The sequence below is a fragment of the Petaurus breviceps genome, unplaced genomic scaffold (assembly GCF_028583685.1).
Source record: "Petaurus breviceps papuanus isolate PSGF00001 unplaced genomic scaffold, PetGlider_PUasm1.0 118, whole genome shotgun sequence".
Lineage (NCBI taxonomy): Eukaryota > Metazoa > Chordata > Mammalia > Diprotodontia > Petauridae > Petaurus > Petaurus breviceps.
The window spans coordinates 22,479,163-22,505,061 of NW_027185616.1; the positions used below are offsets into that span (position 1 = coordinate 22,479,163).

The following is a 25,899-nucleotide window of genomic DNA, read 5'->3' on the forward strand; positions in this document are numbered from 1 at the left end:
GAAAGGAGGAAAGAATAAGGCAGAAAGTGCTATTTTTCATAACTGGTATGCATAAGAAGAGTATACAAACATAGAAGAAGGACTAGGGGAGCAGGCATCAGATAAACCACCCTCTGATCTGTGATGGGCAAATTATGGTTGAAAACACATAAGTAACATGGTACAGAAATATGGTGAGCTCAACAAACAGGGTGATGTGGTGTTTAGAAGTAGGATGATGTTAAGTGTTTATTCTAGACATAGCAGGGTAGGGGAAAAGTCTGGAAACTGCATTCTTTTCCCAAGGATAATTGGGTGAAAGAAACTCATGATAAATGAAGGGGTAGTGGGTTCTCCTTCCTAAAAAAACAATAAAGGAAGTTGTAGAACTGGGACACTATCTGTGATCACAAAGTATCCCTGGAGGATAATGCCTAGAGGCAGGCTCTCAAAGACAAGATACCTTCAGAGCTAAGCAATGAACCACGTGAGGAAAATCAGCCCGATCACTTTATAGTTGAAACTCATTTTTGACCAAAACCAATAATTCTTAGTTTGATTTTCTACCTCATTGACCATACTGGGCTCTGAATGATTTTTTACTCCTTCAAAAATAAATCAAACGCACCTTCAAAGAATGAAATTTTGCTTCCACAGAGTTTATTCAAAAGAATACACCAATGCCTTTGAAGATTACTCCAAAAGAGGAGTTACACAAATGTTCCGAGCTTCCAAAAATGATTTCTTTGAAGGGGAAAACATTCATTTTGTTGTGTAAATTGTTGCATGCTCAATTTTTTAAAAGGAGACAAATTATTTGAAATTCACATCTCCTAAAATAATGAACTCTTCTCCCCCTTTCATTTCCTCTCAAATACTGGTAAATCTAGAAAAAAAGGGGAGCTTTTGGCATCTTTGTTCCAGATGAAAGAGCTTTTTAGCTCCATTTCCGGGGAAGATAATATGAGAAGCCTTCAGAAAATAAGGAAGGTACCTGTATTACTAATGACTACATTTTCAAGTTTAAGAAGGTAAAGGTAACTGCAGGGAAACAACCTTGCTTTTAGTTAACATAATAAATGGTTCCTTAGTGGCCAAGTAGAGAGATTGCCTCTGGGAATATATAACATCGCAAAGCTTGTATGGAAAGTAACCAAAACTAAAATAAATATCTTTATTATATAGAATTTGTTCCCAACACTAATGGCCAACCTTAGAACCACTACTACTTCTACTACTGCCATTATTCTTATTCCTTCTCTTATTCAAGAGGCAGTGGGTAGAGGCTAGATTTACATTAGGGAGTGCCTGGGTTCAGATCCTGTCTCTAACATTTCCTAGCTGTGTGATCCTGGGCAAGTCAATTAACTTTTGTGCATCTTTATGGGGGGCGGGGGGAGGCTGTTTCTCAGTTGACTCCTTAGAATTTGGGCACTGAGTTATACAAGGGTTGAGTTCTTCTTGGGACAAGAGAAGCTTTACACTGGTAGCTCCCCACAATGATGAAATCCAGTCTTTTGTATGATGATGCTGATGGTGATGATACTAACAATATCAATAACTGCTAACATCTATAAAGTACTTAGGAGCTTAAAAGCATCTTTCTCACATAAAACCTCTGAGGTATCATTGTCCCCATTTTATAGATGAAGAAGGACATTCTACAAGTATTAATCAATAAACATTTATCAAGTACCTACTTTTTGTCAAGCACTCAGTGCTAGGAATATAAAAAGAGACAGAACATAGCTCCTATCCTCAAAGAGCTTACAATCGAGAGGGGGAGATAACATGCAAACAAATATACACAGGATAAATAAGGGGCTGGGGAAGACTTCCTATAGAAGATAGGATTTTAGGTGAAACTTCAAGGAACCCAGGGAGATCTGTAGTTGAAGCAGAGGGACGAAAGCATTCCAGGCTTGGGGAATATGTCAGAGAAAATGCAGTCAAAAGATGGAATATCTTGTTTGTGGCACATCCAGGAGGCCAGTGACATTGGACTGAAAAGTATATGTCCAAGAGAAAAGTATAAGAAGACTAGAAAGATAAGAGGGGGTTAGGTTATGAGGAGCTTTGAATACCAAACAGAACATTTTGTGTGTTTGATCTGGGAGGCAATAGTTAGACTCTGGAGTTTGACTAGAGGGGTGACATGATTAGACTTGCATTTTAGGAGAAATCACTTTAGTAGCTGAATGGAAATGGTAGACTGAAGTGGGGAGAGACTTGAGGCAGGTAGCCCCATCAACAAGCTACTTCAATAACTAAGGCATGAGGTGATAAGAGCCTGCATTATAGTGGTGGCAGGGTCCAAGGAGAAAAGGGGATATATTTGAAAGATATTGCAAAGGTGAAATGGATAAGACATGGACAAGGCTTGGCAAAGCTTGGAATTTTTTTTTTGGGGGGGGGTAAGAGACAGCAAGAAGTTGAGGATGATTCCTAGGTTTGAGTGTAAGGGACTGAGAGGATGGTGTCATTCTCTACAGTAATAGAGAAGTTGAAAGTATAGGGAGAGTTTAGAGAGAAAGGTAATGAGTTTTGTACATGTTGGGTTTAAGATTTCTTCTAGAGATTCAGTTCAAGATGTCCAAAAGGCAGTTGGAAATGGAAGATTGTAGGTCAAAGAGATTGGAGAAGGTTGGGTAGACTTCAGCACCACCAACAGTCATTGAATTCATAAACTGATAACATCACCAAGTGAAATAGAATAGAGGGAGAAGAGGGCCTAGGACAGAGTCCTAGGGGACATCTAAGTTAGAGGGTGTGATCTGTAGTAGAATACAGCAAAGGAGACAAGAGAAGGATTGATCAGATATATAGGAAGAAAACCAGGAAAGATGGTATCCTGAAAATCTCAAGAAGAGAATATCAAGCAGGAGAGTGATCCATAGTTCCAAAGGCTGCAGAGAGGGCAAAGAGAATGAGGATTGAGAAAAGGCCATTGGATTTGCCCATTAAGAGATCACTGATAGGGGCGGCCAGGTGGCTCAGTGAGCAAGAGCACCGGCTCCAGTGTCGGGATGACCTGGATCAAATCCGGGCTCAGATACTCAGCACCACACCGAGAAATAACTGGCTGTGTAACCTTGAGCAAGTTACTTAACCCCGATTGCTTTAAAAAAAAAGAGAGAGATCACTGATAACTTTGGAGAGAACGATTTTAGTGGAATAAGGTCAGAAGTCAGATTGGAAGGGGTTAAAAAGAGAGTGAGAGAACAGAATTGTAGGTACCTACTACAGATGGCCTTTTCAAGGAGTTTAGCTACAAAGGCATATGAATGCTTAATATACCAATGATGTTTCTTTGATTTCCTTGGCTGACATATGATAGAATCATAGGACTTTAGACATAAAAGGTGTCTCAGAGATCAGTAAGGACAATTCTCTCACCTTAAAATGAGAAAGTAAGCCTGAGAGGCAAAGTGATTTCCCCATCATCCCAGAGTGAGTTAATGACAGAATCAGAGCTGAGCCCAGGTTTCCTACTTCTTTGTCCAGTGCTCTTCCTAATACATTGAGTTGCCTCAGCATCCCATAGTGACATCTGTTCACTGACATGAAATCATGTATATTGCATAAAAAATAAATAATACATATGCATAGATAGATATAGATATATAAAAACAGAGTGATAGAAAGAGGGACTGGGGGGCGGCCAGGTGGCGCAGTGAGTAAGAGTGCCGGCCCTGGTGTTGGGAGACCTGGGATCAGTTCTGGCCTCAGAGACTTGGCACCCACACAAAAAATAACTGGCTGTGTAACCTTGAGCAAGTTACTTAACCCCAAATGCTTAAAAAAAAAGAAAGAGGGACTGGACCTCATTTCACTGGATTTCATTGATAAAAATATAAATTTATCCAATAGTCAAATCTACAAATATATCAATATTTTCTCTGCAAATTACAGTATTAGAGAAAGTTATCTAGCACTAAGAAATTATGACTTGCCCAATGTCACAAGTAGGGAGAAGAAAGGGAGGATTTGAACCTAGGTCTTTTTTATTGAGGTTCTTTTTTCTATCTACTACACAATGTTGCCTCTAATTCAAGATATATAGAAATTAAATATGAGGTAAACTTGGAGGGGAAGGCATGAGAAGCTGAAAGTGGGAGGGAAGGAGAGGGAGATCAGAAAAAACCTTTAAGAAGTAGGAGGGAAGAAGTAGCATATTCTAAGTGTGGGGGACAGTCTGTGGAAAGGCACAAAGGCAGAAGACTAGCTGTATGTATGAGGAACAGTAATAAGATCAGTAGGGCTTCACCATGGAGTAGGGACCATGGAGGGGAGAAGAGTACCAATAGACTGCAAAGGTAGAAAGCAGTCAGATTATGAAAGTTATAACTAACAGAGAAATTTACATCTGATCCTAGAGTTAGAGGAGGGGATGGTAATACGGTTAGATACGTGCTTTAAGAAAATCGCTTTGCTGGCTGTAGAGAGAATGGATTGGTGTAGGGAGAGACTTGGCTTCAACGGTTATTAGCTGTGTGATGCTGCATGTCATACTTCAACGTTTGAAGTTTCAGATTCTTCATCTATATCATAGAAATAATGATATTTTCACTTCAACCTGGCAGAGTGGAAAGAACATTGTCTCTGGAGTCAGGGAAGTGAGGTTCAAGTTCCATCTTGGATGCTTACTATCTGCGTGTGACTTTGAACAAGTCATTTAATCTCCCCTGGCCTCAGGTTCCCTAGGTGTCAAATGAAATTTCTTAAAGTTCAGATCTCCAATCCTATGATTCTACTCCACAGTCTCGTAGAGAGGAAAGTACTTTATAAATGGGAAAGTTCCATATAAATGTGAATTATTATTATTATTATTACAATTCTTACATTATTATAATCCTTGACAACAATGATTATTTTATTCTTGTCTTTGTTTTTCCATTGCGTATGATAACATCTGGAATACAGGCAAACAAGTTGCTTAACAAGTGCTTGTTGAGTTGAATTATATCAAGTATATTCAGAAAGGGTTTTTTTTTTTTACATATGTAACAACTCTTCAGTATAGTGAGATAAAACAATGGGCACAGAACATAGCAACTTTGAAAAACCAAACCAAACCAAAAACCAACTCTTCAAGATACTATTTATTCATTTGTGTGATATATACATGCATGCATCTGTCAGAGATCTACAAGAGTGAGATGGCTTATAGATTCAAGTTTTTTTGCAAAGTTATTATTCAATTGTTTTCCCTTTACTTTCCCGGTATTGGCCCTCAGCATCGGATCCTAAATTTTCCAGTTGTTCAGATATAAATATGAGGTAAACTTAGAGGGGAAGCCATGAGAACCTGAAAGTGGGAGGGCAGGAGAGGGAGATCAGAAAAAACCTTTAAGGAGTGGGAGGGAAGAAGGACCATATTCTAAGTGCGGGGGACAGACAGTCTGTGGAAAGGCACAAAGGCAGAAGACTAGTTGTGTATATGAGGAAAAGTAGTTAGATCAGTAAGGCTTCATCATGGAGTAGGGGTTCTTGTTCATTCAAATGATCTAATACATCTGGGCTTATAATTCTCAAAGAGTGGTCTGTGGTGACGAGGAACGTAGCATTAGGCTCATTTCTAGGGTGACTAAAGCAGAAATGATCGAAACCAGACATGCTAATAGATCACATTACTGAACTGGAATTCTGATTGGATTTCCTTAATGGGTTAGTTCTGACTGTTAAGTTATTCTACATGGCTCTTTGAAGAAAAACGATTTTCTTACTTCCAGGATAGTTATCGATATACACTATGCCATGGCTGTCTCTCTAACCATACTTCTTATCGTACAGTTGTTTCAGTCATGTCTGACTCTTCATGACCCCATTTGGGGTCTTCTTCACCAAGATACTGGAATGGTGTGCCATTTCTTTCTCCAGCTCATTTTACAGATAAGAAAACTGAGGCAAACCAGGTGAAGTGACTTGCCTAGGGTCACACAGCTAGTCAGTATCTGAGGGCAGATTTGAACTCAGGAAGATGAGTTTTCCTGACTCCAGGTCCAGCACTCTATTCACTGAGCCACCACCCACCTTGAACTAACCATACTTAGAGTAGAATTTGAATTCATTAATTTATTAGTTCTTGTGCTTGGTTAGAATGAAACTTTATAGGAACAAGTTGTAGGCATCCTATCTGAGGAATGAATATTACCTTCAAATATGAAATTCGATCATATTTCATGACTTTTTTTCCCTGATACTCATTTATTTAGAAAAAAGAACCTTTTACCTACTATTTTCCATAAAGTAAGAGACTTTGAAGATAAGCCTTATTACAAAGGTCAGATATTCCTTTGGTGTCTAATGAGAGAAAAGCATAATTTATTTTTAAAATAAATACCAAATGAAGGGGGTAGCTAGGTGGAGCAGTGAATAGAGCTCCAGCCCTGGAGTCAGGAGGACCTGAGTTCAAATCCAATCTCAGACACTTAACACTTACTGTGTGACCTTGGACAAGTCATTTAATTCCAATTCCCCCCCTCCAAAAAGTTAAAAAAAATGCAACAAAATCATTAGTTATGGAGAAAGGAAGCTTTACAGCCATTCCCACTGGATAAGTACTAAATATTGATAGGATTATGTTGATATAAATCAAGCTATCAGAGAATTACAGAAAGTTCAAAGTGAAAGGGACCCATGAGGTCAACAAGTCTGACCCAACTTATTTGATAGCAGTAATAAGGATGGCATGACAACAACAACAATAACAACAATACTAGCTAGTGTTTATGTAGATCTACTGTGTGCCAAGAGGTGTAGCTTGTGTTCAGGGAAGACTAGGACCTCAGGAGCAAGGGATGTGGAACCATTTTCAGGGCTGTATGTACTGTTAATATCCAGTTGATCTTTCTCACTCTCAGCTGTGGCTTCAAGAAGCCATAGCACGCTCTGTGGTCCTGCCCTGGTAAACCATTTTGGCACATGGGTTAAACCAGGTGGAAGGTAACCAAGTGGTCTTGATGAGTTAGGGGGGCATTTGCCCCCAACACGTGCAGACTTCCTCTGGTGGAATGGGTGAAGGAGAACAATTTGTTCCAATAACCATGAAGGTGGCTGAAGCAGGCACTATGGAGCAGCCAGAGCTCGGTTAGACATTGAAGCTACCAAGGTCATCCATTGTATCTTTTTTTATTTTTGGAGGGGGGAAGGTTGGGCAATTGGGGTTAAGTGACTTGCCCAAGGTCACACAGATAGTCAGTGTTAAGTATCTGAGGCCGGATTTGAGCTCAGGTTCTCCTGACTCCAGGGCTGGTGCTCTATTCACTGCACCACCTAGCTACCCCCATCCATTGTATCTTGAGCCATTACCAGTCATCTTGACTGGACTGTGATGGCTCCGGAAGAGAGAGTGAGGTCAATGACTTTATGCCTCACTTAAATCCAATTTGCACATGAGTCAAAAGACATCACCCATACATTTTACCATCATACCTATCTCAAAGACCTGTGGCAACAAGCAAACATTGAAGCAACAGGTACAGATACATTGGAAGCTGTAGTCACAACCCTGCACATAGGTGACCCAGGTCATAGGGTCATTCCTCACGGGAAGCAGCAGTGGAATTTGGCAGCCCCCTGGATATCTGAGCAGCCTTTTAAAGATCACACTGCTCACTTCCTGGTGTAAGGAAAGGGCTAGAAAAGGTGCCTTAAAAATTGTCTGCTCACTCAACCCTGGCCTGATTACAGTGGCAGGCAGGGACCCACCCTACAGTTGAAACACAAAAAAATGTACAAAAACTTCTGCAAAGATGATTCCATTCACCATTGGTACATGGAATGTATGCACATGTTTTTTTTCTGGAGTGGCCATAGTGAAAGGGAGCACCATGAAATTGGTATAGGTTTTGCAAACAAAACTAATCTAGTCAGCAAGCTTACAGGCCTATCAAAAGGAAGGAATAACAGGCTCATGATAAAGCGATTGCCACTTACAGGAAAATGCCATGCCACCATCATTAGTGCCTATGCTCCCACCACGACGAACCCTGATGAGGTTAAAGAAAAATTTTATGAGGACCTGGAGATTCTTGTCATCAATGTTCTAAAAGAGGACAAGCTTATAATTCTGGGTGACTTCAATGCCAGAGTAGGCTCAGGTTATCTGACGTGGAAGGAAAGGAGTAACAGAACAGCAATGGTCACTTACTGCTGAAGATATGCATCTCATGACCTTCTGATGACCAACACCACCTTCCATTTACCTGAGCACAGTAAAATTCTGTGGATGCAGCCTTGCAGCAAACATCGGGATTTAACAGACTATGTGATTGTAAGGAGAAGAGACGGGATGCAAGAGTGACAGAGGCAACGTGTGACACAGAGGGCTAGACTGATAACTAGAGTTATCCTCTCCAAGCTAAATATTCTCATTCATCGGCCCCAAAGCAAAATGGTTACCAGAAGAATTAATGTCAACAGGCTAGAGCACTTCTTTCAATAGCAACTTGGAGGGAAAGTTGAGCCCACACACAGCTGGCAACGGTGGAGTAGACAAGGAGTGGGCGGCTTTCAGAGATTTGGTGCACTGCATTTGCTCATCTGGGTCAGAACATTCACAAACATTAGGATTGGCTTGATGAAAATGATGGGGAAATTCAGAAGCTATTAAATGCAAAATGAGAATTCCACAGCGTTTACTAGCAGGATAGTTCATCCATCATTAAGAAGGAAGGATTTAATTCCATCAAAAGTAAAGTATAAATGAAGCTTAGAGAGATGTAAGATTCTCTGCTAGTAAGAGGGCAGATAAAATTCAGTTTTATGCTGATAGTAACATTCCAAAGTATTTTACGATGCCCTGAAGGCTATTTGTGGGCCAAACATCTCTGGTCCAACTTAACTACTCAGTTCAGATGGGGCCACATTGAATAGACATAGGAATATGAGCTTAGAGAGATGGACTGAACACTTCCATAGTGTTCTCAAAAGACCATTATCAAAAAATGCAGAAGCCATTAACCATTTACCTCAGTTTGAAGTCAGTCCCTCCCTAGCTGAAGCTCCAACTGAAGAAGAGGTTCTGAATGCCATTAGGCTCATTTCATGTGGCAAAGCATCTGGTACTGATTCCAGCTGAGATTTGAAAGGTAAGGGGTCCATTCCTCATACAAAAGGTGACTGAAATTTTCCAGGTTATATGGCAAGAGGTGGTTATCCCCTAGGAGTTCAAAGATGCCTCCACTGTCCATCTCTATAAAAGTAAAGGAAATAGATTGTCCTGTGATAATCAGGGGGGTGGAGGTGGGGTTTCTCTTATTCACTGCTACCAAGATTGTTGCCAGAGTCCACCTCAATAGGTTGATCCTTCATCTGGGAGCCACTGTGGCTTCAGAAAGGACCAAGAAATCTCGGCAGTATGGTGTTTGCTGACCTACAACTCGAGGAGAAATGCCAGAAGCGGAACAGAGGTCTGTACAAAAATGTTTATAGATTTGACCAAGGCCTTTGATACTGTCAGTCACAAGGGCTTATAGAAAATTATGTCAAAATGTGGTTGCCCAGAGAAGTTCATTAGCATTGTATGTCAATTTCATGACGGCGTGCTTGCCCAAGTTCTGGATGATGGATCATGCTCTTGAGATTTCCCAGTCACCAATGGAGTGAAACAAGGCTGCATGCTTACCCCCATGCTTTTCAGCAGGATGTTTTTAGCCCTGCTGTCAACTGCCTTCAATGAGAATGAACATGGCATCAAGGTCAGCTACTGCACTGACGGTAAATTCTTCAGTTTGAAAAGATGCCAAGCCAAAACTAAAGTGGAGGGAGTGTTAGTGCATGACTTTTTGTTTGCAGATTACTGTGCACTCAGTGCAGCCTCTGAAGATGAGATGCAACAAATTATGGATCAATTCTCTGCTTCTTGTGCTAATTTTGAACTAAAAATGAATACCAAGAAAACAAAGGTGCTCCATCAGTCATCACCACACTGTCTGTATGTGAAACCATTAGTTACAGCAAATGCCTAAGTTTTGAATACTGTGCATAAGTCCGCTTATCCAAATCTGTGGTAAGTTCACTTACCTTGGTAGTGTACTTTCTGGGGATGGACATATTGATAATGAGCTTGACACATGCATTGTCAGAGCTAGTTCAATTCTGGGGAGATTCCAAAGGAAAGCATGGGAAAGAAGAGGTATTAGATTGACTACCATATTGGAAAGTTGTTGTGCTGACTTCAGTGGAGTATGCCTGTGGAATCTGGACAGTCTACCAACACCATGCCAGGGAACTGAATTACTTGCATTTGAATTATCTTTGGAAGATTCTGAAGACCATCTGGCAGGATAAGATACCAGACACTGAGCTCCTTTCTTGATCAAACTGCCACGTCTTCAAATTCTAATGCAGAGAGGGTGCAACTCCAATGAGCTGGCCATGTTGTTTGAATACCAAACATACACTTGCCAAAAAGACCGTTTTATGGAGAAGTCATACAGGGCTAGTGCTCTCATGGTGGTCAGAAGAAGTCTCTCTTAAGACCTTTTGAACTGACTGTGTGACATGGGAGACACCGGCACTGGCTCATCTAGCATGGTGTGCCCGCATCATAGAAGGTGCCATACTCTATGAGCAAAGCAGAATCGAAATATCTTGGAAGAAATGCAAGATGCCCAGATTTAGAGAACCCACCCCAAATGTTCACATGGACTATTTGTGCCCAACCTGTGGCGGAGCATTCCAAGCTCATACTGAGTTGGACCCATTGCAACTTGACTCTAACACAGTGACATCATTGTCGTCCTCTTCAAGACAGAAGGACAGCAACCAACCAACCAATTATGTACAAGCACTATGCTAAGCAGTTTACAAATATTATCTCATTTGAGCCTCACAATACCCCTGGGTAGGCACTTTATTTTACAACAGCAGAAACTAAGGTAAATAGAGATGAAGTGACTTACCCAGAGTTACACAGCTAAGAAGTAGCTGAAGTCACATTTGAACTCAGATCTTCCTTACTCTAGGCCCAGAGTTCTATCCACTATGACATATATATGTATGCATATATAGAAATATATATGTGTGTGTATATATAAATATATACACACATGACACGTGTGTATGTACACACACACACATGCACACATTCTAAAACACTTGAAGCAAAAGAGAAAAGCCTTAGAAGGGAATGTTTTTTTCTCTTGAAACTATGACATAAAATGAGTCAGATCTCTACCAGTACTTAAGATTTAGTTGATTCTCTTCATTACCGAGGAGGAGCTAGATTGCCCAGTGGATAGAGAACCCAGAATGAAGTCAGAGATTCATCTTCCTGAGTCCAAATCCAGCCTCAGATACTTATTAGCTGTGTGACCCTGGGCAAGTCACGTCACCCTGTTTGCCTCTTTCTCATCTGTAAAATGAGCTAGAGAAAGAAATGGCAAACCACTCCAGTATCTTTGTCAAGAAAACCCAAATGGGATCATGAAGACTTACGTGTGCCTGAAAAATGCATGAACAATAACAACTTCATTAATGAAAAATAGCAAATGGAAAGCTAGACAATGTTAAAAATGTTGTGTCTACCATTAGAACTATTGGATAATTTATGAGTTTCTACGCTAGAAGGTACCTTAAAAAATCTCCATTCAAACTTTTCATTTTTAGATTTGAGAAAAATGAGGCCTAGAGAGTTTAAATGACTCGGCCACTGTCACACAGCAGCCATAACCAGAACCCCAACTCTCTAATTTAATTTCTACTAAGATGGTTTGTAAATTATGTCCTCAGACTGCTCTTCAAACCCTATTTGAGTTTTTGCAGAAACTAAATACATTTTATGTTTCTATCCTGATAAGCTGCTTAGTAAGAAAAGCAGTGGTTAAAACTAAAGATTAGCCTGACAATAATTGGTAAAATTTAAATCCATTGTAGATTATCTCCCCCAAGGAGAAAAATGACCAACTTCATATTATCTATTATTTAAAATACTGAGGTTTGGGGGCAGCTAGGTGGTGCAGTGAGTAAGAATGCCAGCCCTGGAGCCCGGGATCGGTTCTGGCCTCAGATACTTAATACCCACCCAAAATAACTGGCCGTGTAACCTTGGGAAAGTTGCTTAACCCCAATTGCTTTAAAAAAAAATACTGAGGTCTTCACAGATGGGTTTAAGGAGTATACATTAGCCTAGATAACAGTAGAATCTTTGACCAAGAATGGCATCTAAGCCAAAAAAAAAATTTCCTTCACCTAATTTGAAATTCAATTTGACAAAGTAGGGAAACAGCCTGGAGAGATTTAGGGGGAAGAGAACTGCTGTCTTCAAATACATGAAGAACCATCATGTGGAAGAAGAGTTAAGACTTTGTCTGCTTGATCCCAGAAAGTAGAATTAAGGTCAGTTGGGTAAAAATGGCAGCCAAGTATATTTTGGCTCAATAAAAGGGAAAACTTCCTTAATGATTAGAATTTTCTCCCAAATGGAATGGTGGGAGAGAATTGCCCATCACTGGAGGCTTTCATACAGAAACTGGATGCCCACCTTTAATCAGAGATGCAGCAGTGGAAAGGACCTTAGAGGTTACCAAGTCATTTTATAGTTGCTAAGGCTCTGAGAGGTTAAAGTGACTGGTCAAATGTCACATAAATGTCCAGTGATGAAAAGCAGAGCCAAGAATGAACCACAGTCTTCTTACTGTAAATCAAGTATTTTTCCCATCATACCACATAACTTGTGATAGATTTTACATGGGGGAATTCGTGATTTTAGAAAGTAATTGGACGAGATCAGTGGTTTTCAAAATTTTTTATATCTCAGGACCCCTTTACGCCCTTAAAAATTACTGGTGATCCCCCCAAAGATTTTCTTTATATGGATTACATCTATTGATATCTAGAACATAAGAGATTAAAATAGCCTAGTATAGGGGCGGCCAGATTGCACAGCGAGTAAGAGCACTGGCTCCAGTGTTGAGAAGACCTGGAGATCGAATCCCAGGCTCAGACACTCAGCACCACACCCAGAAATAACTGGCCTTGTAACCTTGAGCAAGTTACTTAACCCTGATTGCTTAATAAAAAAAAATAGCCTAGTATTATTATGGGAATCATTTCGAACTTGTGGACCACTTGAAAGGTACTCAGTGACTCTCAAGGATCCCTGGATCTCACATTGAGAACCATTAGATTAGATGGCCTAAGGTCAATGGACACAAGACCACTCACAGTTCAGTGTGTCTTCCAAAGACTTTATCAAACTTAATATAAGCTTTATGAAGACTCCTTATCTCTTAACATAGAGAAGCTGGCCCAGGGGCTAGCTTTGCAACTCTAGAGAGTAGTACACATTGAATTTTCCAACTTTTTCCTTGCTTTTCTACTTTTTTACCCCTGGATAGACACACATCACACAATGCCAAAATGAGGCAATGAACACAGTTCTAACAAAATAACTGGGGGGAAACCTTCAGTGACATAAGGAAAATGATGCAGTAAATAGAATTGTTAATAACAAAAGAACTTTAAGAGATTGCAGGACAGGTAAATATGTTATTGAAAGCTGAGCAAAGAGCTACTGAAAAACACAGAGCATTTCTCTTTCCCTCCCTCTTATGCTCTCTCTCCTTCCCTCCCTTCTCTTTCTCTCTGTCTCTTCCTCTTTCTTTCCCTTCCTCCCTCCCTTTCTCCTCTAAATCTCCTAATGTGGGTAAATGATCTTGCAAGTTCATATCTCTGACTTTCTCTCAGCAGTTTTACCCTGAAACATAAAGATCCTAAAGCGAGAACTGTGTAACTCCAAAATGGAGCTGGCTCCAAAATCAGAGCCAAGATAAGGCACTTGCATGACTGAGGCAAAATGAAAAAACGGAGTGCCCTCTGTATACAGTCTACAGGAAGATCCATGACCTTCATTGAAACAATGCAATTTTACTTATTATAAAGTAAGCAGCTATAGTCTGTGGATAAAAGATTTTTCGGGCACCAAAGGATGTGCATTTTTTAATAATATTAAGAATATCAGGGGCGGCCAGGTGGCTCAGCGAGTAAGAGCACCGGCTCCAGTATTGGGATGACCTGAATCAAATCCGGGCTCAGATACTCAGCACCACACCCAGAAATAACTGGCCGTGTAACTTTGAGCAAGTTACTTAACCCCAATTGCTTTAAAAAAAAGCATTAAAAAAGAATATCAATAGCTAACATTTATATAGTATTGTAAGGCTTGCAAAATGCTTTAGATATACTATTTCATTTTTTTTCATAATAATTTTGCAAGGTAGGTACTATTGTCACCCCATTTTGTGGATGCAGAAATTGAGGATGAGAGATTTAAGTAGCCTGCCTGATGTCACATGGCTAATAAATGTTAACAGCAGCATTCAAACTCAGGTGTTACTGACTCCAAGTGCAGTATAATATTTTCTGATTTGTGCCTTTCTTCTAGGTGGCTACCTACACTGAAAAGTCCTGGCCCTCAACATTTTTAAAAATTGATGTTCAAGGGGTGGCTAGGTGGTGCAGTGAATAGAGCACCGGCCCTGGAGTCAGGAGGACCTGAGATCAAATTCAGCCTCAGACACTTAACACAAAAAAAACTAGTCATGTGACCTTGGGCAAGTCACTTAACCCCAACTGCCCTACCTTCCCCTCTCCAAAAAAAAAAAGAAAAAAAATTATTGTTCAAAAATTTTTTTATTTGATTGGGAAAATAATATACTATTAATATAAAACAGAAATGCATTTTACATGATTACATATGTATAACCCATATGAAATTGCTTACAATTTCAGGGAGGGGAGAGGAGAGAATGGGAGGGAGAGAAAGAATTTGAAACTAATTTTTTTTAAAGTTAATTATTGCTTTTACATATAATTGGGAAAAGATAAAATATTATTCCTAAAGTCCTGTTCCATTTCAGAATACAGTTATGTACAGCTTGAATTCTGCAAAACCTTGACTGATTTAAACCACACTTGCCATGATACAGTGGAAGGAGTAGACAAGAGGCGAAATGTGATTCTAGTTGTCGCTCTGCTACTAAGGAGTTGTATTAATTTGGGCAAGTTATCTCATTTCTCTGAACCTCATCTAAAAATAAAATGTTAGATGAGATGATTGAAAACCTACCTTCCTGTTCTAACAGCATATAACTCAATGAGTATATTTAGGAGTGAAGAGAAACCCAGTATGCTATTCCCACATATGGCCATGTTTTTCTTAGTTAAAAAAAAAGTTTATCATAAAATAAGATAAACAGTTTAATGGGCTTAGTCAATAGGGAAATTTCAGGCTGACAGAGGAAACCAAATATGGGGAAAGATCACATCCATTTGAGCTAATCAAGAAAAGCTTCATGAAAGAAGTGATGTTTGAGATGGGTGCCAGGAAAACATGCAAACTCCTTTGATTACAATTAACACCCTTCATGATTTTGTTCCAGCCTCCCTTTCTTGGCTTATTGAACACTATTTTCTTTCACGTGCCTACTTGCTGATTCACATCCACAACAGTCCATTTCACAAATCCATACCTTTGTTAAGGCTGTTCCCCGTGTCTGCAATGCACTTTCTCCCTACTCTACCCTCTTAGAATTTCTAACTTCAAGGATCAGTCACACAGACAACATATTTCTAAGGTCAGTTATTCTTAATTCAAAAGTCAGCTCTCTACAGTATTGGTATGGGAGTGAGTTCAAGTTATTGAAGACTAAGCTAGGAAGAGTTGGTTCTTTGCTGGAGATGCTTTGAGTGTAGAGCTTGTGTCTAATCACATCTGTTGTCTGAGAAATAGACCAATTAAATTTAGAGATGCTCCTCAAAGTCTAAGGTGCAGAGGAGTTGCAATCTGTGTCAGCAGAGGCAGTGTGCATATCAGCAAAATCACAAATCCCTGTAGGACTGAAGTGCATCTGTGTGAATTGCCTTAAAAATGCAAGCAACGTATTTTGCAGGCCCAGATAGCAATATATAACCACACTTTAAAAAGTTTAATTATTTCTATCCAATTCAATTCAAGTGCCTACCATTTACCTGATTTTGTTCTAGGTTTTGGTTATACAAGAATGAAGAAGGAAGAGGAAAAGGAAAAGTAGGGAAAGGAGGAAGAGGAAGAGGAGGAGATGGAAAAAATGGAGGAGGAAAAGGAAGAAGAAGAAACAATAGTCCCTATTTAAATAGTCCCTGTTCTCAGGTAATTTAAATTCCATGTGATCCAGCCTGTCTTTTGGTATATCCCATGATTCAGTTGTGTTTTCTTCATCACTGGAACAAAAAAAGGGATGATACTCAAAATGACAAAAATACTATACTTTTGGCATCTTAAAACTGATATATTTACTAGCTAGTTTATTAACACATGTGCTTTTCATTAATAATCAAAGCCTTGGGGTGGCTAGGTGGCTCAGTGAATAGAGCACTGGTCCTGGAATCAGGAGGACCTGAGTTCAAATCTGGCCTCAAACACTTAACACTTACTAGCCGTGTGACCTCGGGCAAATCACTTAACCCCAATTACCCTACCTTCCCCCCTCCAAAAAGCATAAACAAACAAACAAACAAACAAATAAATAACCAAAGCCTTGTCAGACCTTGGAGTTTCCTTATCTGTAAAATAAGAGGGTTAGACCAAATGATCTTTGAGGTCTCTGCTAGCAATAAAATTTCATTGCTGTTACTTCATTTTATGGGACAGTCAAATCTCTTCTTTCATATAGAGACACTATTAACATCCTGATATACAGAGAGAACTGTACAAGACCTTGACTGTCAGATTCTGGGTTTGAAAGTTGTAGATGTAAGAGTGTTCTACATAAGCAATTCTTCAAGTTTGACAGAATTCTGTTCCTTTTCAAATCACCAGCATAATAAATGACTATGCTTAAATATTGAATCTGGAGCAGTGACAGAAGGTGTGGGAGAGGATAGAGGTGGTAAACTTAATGACAGGAAAGGGTTTATGTGTCTTCTGGGCAGTTTCCCCTTAATTCCTAAATAAGGTATTCCTTCAGTTAATTTGGTTTATGTATATGAAAACATAATCATATTTTATAGGCTATTACCATAATACTGGTCACCACTGAGTAATCCAAATTAATGGCCCTTTAATGAAAAAACTACTATAGGCCCTTATATGTCCTGTGGGTCCTGATTTAATCTCATGTACGAAGACTGAGATTCACTGATGTGGGGAAAATTTGTGTTTCACTGTAATAACTTATTAAATCAGCAACACCAAGTAGATTCTGGGATATAATTTCATTCAAATTATATTTGTTAAACTTTATTTGGGGAAAATGAATCAGTAAGTAAAGTGCAAATAAATTATGGAGTGTCCTTAATTTTTGTCCCCAAAGAAATTGCCTGGTACCGGGAAATACTGTTGGAATTAGAGCACCTAAGTCCACATTCCTCCACTGATGCTTATTCTGGTACCTTGGGTGAGACCCTTAACCTCCTGAGACTTCACGTTTCTATCTGCAGTATGATGGTGTTGAACTAGATGGCCTCTGAAATCTGTTCCAGTTCTAAATAAATGATCCTATAATTCCATTCCTCGAAATTGTGATCTGAATACAACAATCTTGTCATTAAGAGAAAAATATGACTGCAATTTCCACCTATTTACTGGGGTTTAAATCTAGGCTTATAATACTTCTTTCATCCCTATTTTACTTAATGACTGAGGAAATGCATCCCATTTTCTTTCCTATTTCTGTCTCTAAGGCTTTTATGTTTCCCAGGAGCCCTTTCTTTGCTCCTAGGTAAAGCAAGGCATGAATGCACAGTAGGTTGCCCCTCATTCTCAAAGCTGAGAGTTGTCTCCCCAAGGGATTCTCTGTGCTCTCATGGAATTGTGAGTGCAGTATTAGAATGGGACAGAGACAGGAATTAGCGAAAACATTCTAAGTTGACAGTTACCAGTCATAGCTTTTCTTTCATCAGTGTCAATTACAGGGTAGAATGTCTGAGATTTAAGAAACACCAAAGATCCTCCCCAAATGCAAATATCCCAGGATCTGATTAAGGAAACACCTCGATCTCAGCAAAATCAAACCTTCCTAAATTCTGCAGATCAAGGCAGCTGAACTGAAGCCCTAAGGTGCGTGCTCTTGAAGCAAAATCTAAAGGATGAATATTTTCTGTTACAGAATGAATTGATGATATGCTTCAAAATTATATTATATCATTTAACATAATGTTGCTCAAAAATCTAGGGATCGGTGATTTTTATGTGTGTGTGGGTACTCCTTTTGTTAACATGGATTACAACACCTTTTATAGTTTGGTAGATTGCTGTCCTAAAATGATAAATTTTGTGCTAAAAGAAAGGCAAGAAATGATTTAGTCCAACCTATTTCTTGTATAGATGAAGAGATTGGGGTTCAAAGAAATTTGGGGACTTGCCCAAGGTCACATAAATAGTAAGTGGCATAGACAAGACTCAAGGTCTCTGACTCAAAATCCAGAGAACTCTTTCTACTATATCATTACCTCACAGTGTATTGGTGAGGCAAGAAAAAAACAAGAAAACCAAGAAACCAAAATCACCTGGGGCCAACATTTCGGTAATCAACCTCTTTGTATTCCTCTGTATCTTCAGAGCTGAGCACAGTACCTAATGACATAACATAATAGTCAATACTAAACTTATTGACATAACTTAGTGAAGTGGGTCCTTACACAGCAGAGATAAAAGTCATCATTGACCTTGTACTTCAAGTTTTGCCACTTTAATAAGACCTGTCAGAGTTTTCACACTTTCTCCTGGCATGAACTAGCAGATTCAATGAGGTATCAGTGTAGATTTTACAGGACAGTATAACATTTATTTACGCTATGATAAATGAATGAGATATTTGCATTTCTTGGAGAAACAAGCATTTACTATAGCACTAAGGGGTGAATTTTGGTTCCTTCTAAGGGTCAAGCTAAACATTAAAATTCTTCTGGCATCTAGCTTTGTATAATTTAATTCTCTAATTTTTTCTCTAATTTTTCTCTAATTTTCTGAACTTCTTCCCTTTTTTTTGAGAGGGAAAGGCAAGGCAATTGGGGTTAAGTGACTTGCCCAAGGTCACACAGCTAGTTAAATGTCAAATGTCTGAGACCAATTTTGAACTCAGAATGTCCTGACTCCAGGGCCAGTGCTCTACTCACTGCACCACTTAGCTGCCCCTTCTCTTATCAAAGTACATGGTCCTTGTTCTTAAAAAATTATAAGGTTGGGGTGGCTAGGTGGCACAGTGAATAGAGCACTGGCCCTGAAGTCAGGAGAACCTGAGTTCAAATCTGGCCTCAGACACTTAACACAAAAATTAGCCATGTGGTCTTGGGCAAGTCACTTAAACCCAATTGCCCTAAGCAAAAAAAAAATTATAAAGTTATATGTGAATGCTAGAGATTTTCCCAATACTAAACTTTTACACTTATACTAAGGTTGGGCATCCCAGGGTGCTCTGATCAATTTTGTGACTTAGCGTACACTGAAGTCTGAAGTACATTGAAGAAGACCTGAGTTCAAATTTGAACTCAGACACTTGTTAACTGTATGACCTTAGGCAAGTCACTTAACCACTGTTTGCTTCAGTTTCCTCAATTATAAAATGTGAGTAATAACAGCACCTACCTCACAGGGTTTTTGTGAGTATCAAATGAAATAATATTTTTAAAGCACTTAATGCAGTTTCTGGTACATATTTGGTATGATATATTATTACTTATTATATGATATAATGTTATATATTGTATTATTCATTATTATTATTCTACATGAAGTCTAATGGTATAATAGAGATGATTTAAAGGTATTAGTCTTTATAAAGTAGAACCATGAGTAAGAGAATGAAAGAACAGAAATAATAAGTTAATGAATTAAAAATGAATTAAAAAAATAAAATGGAAGAACAATGGACTAAGCAGGTATGGGAAGGGCCAGAGCAAAATCAGATGACTTAAAGCAGGCTTTCTTATCTTTTTATGTCATAGATCCCTGTGACAATCCTAACTGATATTTCTAGAGTTGGGATTCAGATGGGTACTCTGACTCCAAATCTCTATTGGAACATCTGGAAGCCTATTCAATGAATATAGTCTAATATAGTCTAGAACTTTAGGTTTTAGAAATCTAATCAATCAGTAAATTGTCTCCTCACCAATAGAATATAGGCTCTTGAGGGCAGGGGTGGATAGTTCTCTGGATCTACAATCAGGAAGACCAGAGTTCAAATTATGCCTCAGATACTTGACTAGATGTGTAACCCTGTTCAAGTCACAACTTCTTTGAGTCTGAATTTCTTCATCTATAAAATTAGAATAATAATAGCACCTACCTCTCAAGGTGGTCATGAGGATAAAATAAAAATATTTGTAAAATACCTTGCAAATCTTAAAGCACTACCTAAATACCATATTTTATTATTATTTTGCATTTAATAAATGCTTATTGATTGATTGGTTTATATGTTTAAAATATAGGCAAAGAAAAATAACATAGGAAAAGAATAAATGATACAGTCCATATAGTTTTATATCCAAGTCACCAAATTCTGTGATTTTATCATTGAAGAGACTACCTGAATGTTAAAAAAAATAGGACCACATACTCAGGCACTCCTTCCTCCTTCTCCTTCCTATACCTTTGCTACCCTCTTCATGGGAATATTTATTCCATTGTTAGCCTTCACTTGTCATTCGGCTTTTATAAATTCAACTTGGCTTATGTCTTTTTTTCCAGGGAAAGAAGATGCTACAACATACTGCTATGCTCTCTGGTACAAACCTAGCTCTGTTGGGTCTCTTCCCATTATTTTCAGTGAAAAATCTTTTACTTTATGAATATCAATAAGAAAGAGACGGGCTTTCCCTCCAGTCATAAAAGCAGTTCTTCTTAAGGTAGCATCATACTGAACATACATAATTAATGAACACAACATACATAAATATTCACAGAAAGCCTAATGTTTACATATATGCTCACTCATTAGGAGATGGAAGAAACCAAAGTTTCTATAAAGACAGGTAATAAGTAATGCCCCGGGGTATTCTAAGCCTTTGGGAAATCTTTGCACTTCCAGATCTCTGCTAAGATCAAAAGCCCTTTTTTTGTGTTAACACCACTAAAATTGCTTAATAAATAAAAATCATTTCCCCAGGGTGCTTTTCTTCTTTAGAAGGCTGGGTATGGGACACAGAAATAGTTTTTGAAAGAAAAGCTTGTTTGCGTGCACAATCCTTGGATGGAGTAGAATTCTCAAGCCAGATAAATAAGCTACATTTTAACTGCATAATCAGCTCTTATTCCTCTAAACATCCTCTAGAAAAATAACTTCCTCTAGTTCTAGAAAGTACTAATATCAATCATAATTCCTGCCAGATACTTAGTCAATTGTTTATAGGACTGTTGCTTGATAGGTTTAATGGGAATCATTTTCAGTATACTTCCTATAAAGGCACTAAAGCAAAAATAACAGATCGCTACTTACTTGTGTTTATCTTCTGAAGTGAAATATGCTTTTCCAGCTGCCTCCGCAGTTTTACCTCTGCTCCATATTTTCCTGTAGTTCCATTGTCAGCCAGAATGAAATGGGAATGCATACTATTAAGAACTGTGAGTTTGCTCATGGGATTGGACATGGTTTGGTATGGCCGGACCACCTGTGTGATTTAGAAGAAAAAGAAAGAGAAAAAGGAAAGAAGGACAGAGGGGGAAGGACAAAAGGAGAGAGAAAGATGGATGGATCAATACTTTAGTACAGTTAAAATCTAGCACATCATTCTTCTGGCTTTGATTTTGAAAAGGAAGTCATCAGGGAAGGTAGGTGTCACAGTGAATAGAGCACCGGCCCTGGAGTCAGAAGGACCTGAGTTCAAATGCAGCCTTAGACACTTAACACTTACTAGCTGTGTGACCTTGGGCAAGTCACAACCCCAATTGCCCTGCCTTCCCCCGTCCAAAAAGCCAAAAAAAAAAGAGAGAGAGAGAGAAAAGGAAGTCATTGAATGGATGTTGAAGGATGGAACCAAAGGATTATGAGGCATGATTAGTTTACAAATTCTTAGTAAAGGTAATTGAGTTCATGTCTAACTAGCCAACACTGACCATTCCACTGGGTGTTTAGTCTTGGTGTTTATTGTTAAACTTATAAATACTTCAGAAAAGACTATTTAAAGTATTTGCTACTTCCCCTTTCTTTTCTCATTCATTTCCCTGAACTAACAGCTATAGTAGATAATTCATTAAAGAGAAGAATAAGTAAATAAATGAATTTTCACAATCTAAGAAAGAATAATGCTAAATCAAGCAAATACTATAGTTGTGTTACCTTGACCTCTAATTTAAGGAAAGAGACTTTCACACTTTTAAAGCTCTGAGGCTTTCGTCTTGTAAAACATGGTTTTATAGCCCTATAGGCCTACAGTTCTGCTTTATTGGTCCGATCACACAGACTGATAAACGGAACTTTATTCTAATATGGTGATATCATTTTGGTCCTCTTGAACAACGAAAGACAACTGAATCGAGCATGGAAACAACACTCTGCTCTAAAGTCACAAAAACCAGTTTCAATGTCTTCTTATTAATCTTCATTTCTTTGGACCTTAGGCATCACACAAGTAATAAAGACCCATATTTTACTTTAGAATTTGTGTATCATGAACTATAAGGGAAAAACATCTGGAAAAGGTAAGTAAAATACCTTTAATTTATCTTCAAAATCTTTTCAACTATAAAATAATGAGAAGATAGAAATAATGATAAAGGAACTTATGTTCTCCATGAAAAATTTTAATGAATCCAACCACAGCGAAAAAAGGCAACTAAGCCATAGAACATCAACTAATTAATTAATGTACAAGTATTCATTATTCGCTTTCTATGTGCTAGGCTACTCTGCTAGGTACTGGTGAAGCAGACATAGAAACAATCCCCGGTCTTGAGAAGTTTATTTATACTTTGTCTTTCTAGCCACTTAAAAAGAAAGATGCCTTTCTCCAAAATTTTTCCATGAACACTTGCTGACAAACTGCTTTATATCTGTAATAAGACATTCAGATAGATTTGCTTTCAAATATTCTCTCAGGATTTTTCACAATGAATAGATGATCAGTTATTATTGCCTGTATTACAATTTACCTATCTACAAAACAATATGCTGCCCAGCCTGTTGTTTTCCAAATAGAAAAATTATAATTTCTTTCAATGAATACTAATGAGTTTTTCCTTTTGATAAAGTATCTGAGGTTGGGGGCAGGGGAGGATGAGTGGTAATGCAAGCTTTCTTATCAAGCACTAATAAACAAACCAAACTGATATTTATTCAAAAACCTTTGAAATTGAAGGGGTAGGGTGGGGAGAATATAAATGAGTGCTACATAGGTACCAATGACATGTTTATCATAGGCAGGAATAAAGAAAAAGTATATGGTCTTCAGATAGCCTCATTTGTCAAAGAAGGAAGAATTTTAATATCTTTTGCGATCAGTAAGATAGAAGTCATAATTTAGATGAAAGAACACCTAGGATCATGAAAAATTCAGTAGCAGGTACTTTGTAGAAGTCCTTAACTAGCTAACCTTTATACTTATATACTGCCCCCAATTCCCTTTCCTTTCTATTCCCTCAAGCTTGAAACATGAATGGTCTTCATTCACTCGTATTATTCTGTGACTTGCTGGAAAATTGCTGGTGGTGGTGGTAGAATGTGTGTTTCTGTTACAGTTCTTTCTCTCCCTCCTAAATCTGAAGAAGGAAGGTGCCATAAAAGATGAAGCATGATGATAAAGCCAAATACTTTCAGAATGACATCCTTAGAGTCATAAAATATGAGGACTGAAAAAGATCTTGGAAATCATCAACTCCAATGCTCCCTGGGAGGGATAATTTGCAGTGAAGTTTCCCCGTTCTGAAAAATCAAATCTAGAGTGGCTTCAGCATCCACTAGGCCTTCAGAGGTCACCTGACCTTACAGGAATCTGGGACTTAGAAATGGAGACCCTCCCCAGGGCCACCTCAGCACAAGATATGCCAAATAAGGATAAAGCTGCCTTCCTGGCCTTGCACTGGACACCCACATGTTTCCGTGTCCTTTGTCTCCAAGATAGATTCCCGCATTTAGGTTGTGGGCCAGCCTCCCTACCAATGAGAGTGAAGGCCAGGTGGGGGTTGGGTTTCTAAATTAGATGGTTATATAACCATGGGCTTGCTTCTACCTGTTTCTCTCTCCCTGGCAGACGCCAATTGAGCGACAGGGGCAGAGCCCTTTCTCATGAGAAAGAATAAAGACCTTTTCTGATCTCAGACTCAGACTCTGAACTCTTTTATCCCACACATCCCCATTTGGTACAAATGCTAAGTGGCCTTCTACTTTCATTCACACCCAGTGCGTGGATTCTCATCAATGGAAAAAGTCCAAGTTTTGGAGTCAGAGAATTGAGGTCCGATCCTGGATCTGGTTCCTATGTGACTGGGTAAGTCACTTAACTTTTCTGTCTCAATACTTCATTAGTACTGGATGTTCTGGGAGGTCACTCCTAGATCTAAATTTGTGATCCTACAAGGATCTGGAGCCTAGATAGCCTATTTCAAGTTTCCATGACACTACACATAATAGCAATGCGTCTTAAAATGATTTCTGGCTCTACCCAAGTACACAGGATTGGAAGTCAGAAGATCTGATTTCTAGTCCTTGATCCTTATTTATTATAGGTAAGTCACTGACACTTTCAGAAATTGTTTCCTCTCCCCCCAAATAAGGTTGAACGCAATAGTCTCTAAAACCACTTATAAAACTATCAGTCTATGATATTTTGCTGGTCAGCCAGTGATAGATTACATTTGTTTCTAATAAAGCATTTGGTGCAGAATCCAATGGACTTTCCAAAATGGATACATCCTTTTTTGTATATAAGAAGGACGTATTTCCAGTAAAGAGGCATCCAGTGCTTTTGGGTTGTACATTTGTATCACCGCCACCATCATCATCATTAATAACAGAAGTTTTGATGACATGCTGTTCTGTTTTTTTATATTTTTAGGAAGGTGTATGTATCAGGGGCATGGTATCAGTAAATGAGGGTTTGGTAAGATGGAATATCAGGGTTGTAGGGTTATAGATTAAAACTAGAAAGGGACTTTACTTAGTCCAACTCCCACTCTTTAGGGATGAGGAAACAAAAGACTTAGGGTTGTTAAGTGACTTTCCCAAGAGCACATCAGTATTAAGTAGCAGTGCCAGGATTAGAAAGCAGATACCCTGATTATAAGGCCAGAACTTTCCCCACTGCACCACAATGCCATAGAGATGTGGGCCTCTTCTACAAGCTTTTTGTGGCATTATCTTTCATTTCAGGTTCAGGTAGCATGAGCTTGACCCAAGTCTCTTTAAACTTTAAAATGATTTTTAAAAAATCTTTAAGAAAGTTAGCAATAGAGTCACTTGGGATCTCTTTTATGTTGAAGAAAGAATAAGGAAAAGCAGGCTTTCTACATGGTAGTCTCAGAAGTCCCACACCTACTGACCTTTGAGTTGTGCAAACCAATGATAACGTCACTGTTGGTAATAGGGAAGGGGGATGTGTGGAAGGGGAAGGTATGTACCATTGTACATTTGTATGGGGATGAATATAAAGTTCCCATCTCTTTCTTTTTTAAGACAAATATATACATAACTTTTATCACATGGTTAAGAAGTCAACAGAGGACAGTTATAGCTATATTCAGTGACTGACACTTTAAAGGGGACTATGGCTCTGGACATCCTATTTTCAGTAATTGTTTAATCAGGTACCATGGCTACCAGCCAGAATTTTTTGCTTACCCCTTCAAATTTGGTGCAGATAAAAATATACATACTGCATGTGCTGATGAAATGTCTTATAATGCAAGACTATAAATATGAAGGGGGTATGATCTCACAAAAGACCTATGTTTAAAACAACATCCTCTCTCTCTCTCTCTCTCTCTCTCTCTCTCTCTCT

At 38.7% G+C, this 25,899-nt stretch overlaps 1 protein-coding gene and 1 long non-coding RNA gene across 2 annotated transcripts in view; one reads left to right on the top strand and one right to left on the bottom strand.

Moving 5' to 3' along the window:
- The window catches only part of TRPM3 (transient receptor potential cation channel subfamily M member 3), a 732,143-nt gene that overhangs the window by 295,387 nt on the left and 410,857 nt on the right, over positions 1–25,899 (bottom strand). The window contains 1 exon segment of the mRNA XM_069087002.1: positions 21,405–21,576. Coding sequence (XP_068943103.1) covers positions 21,405–21,576 — 172 coding nt within the window.
- LOC138160478 (uncharacterized) overlaps positions 1–25,899 on the top strand; it is a 228,550-nt gene that overhangs the window by 148,061 nt on the left and 54,590 nt on the right. The window lies entirely within an intron of this gene.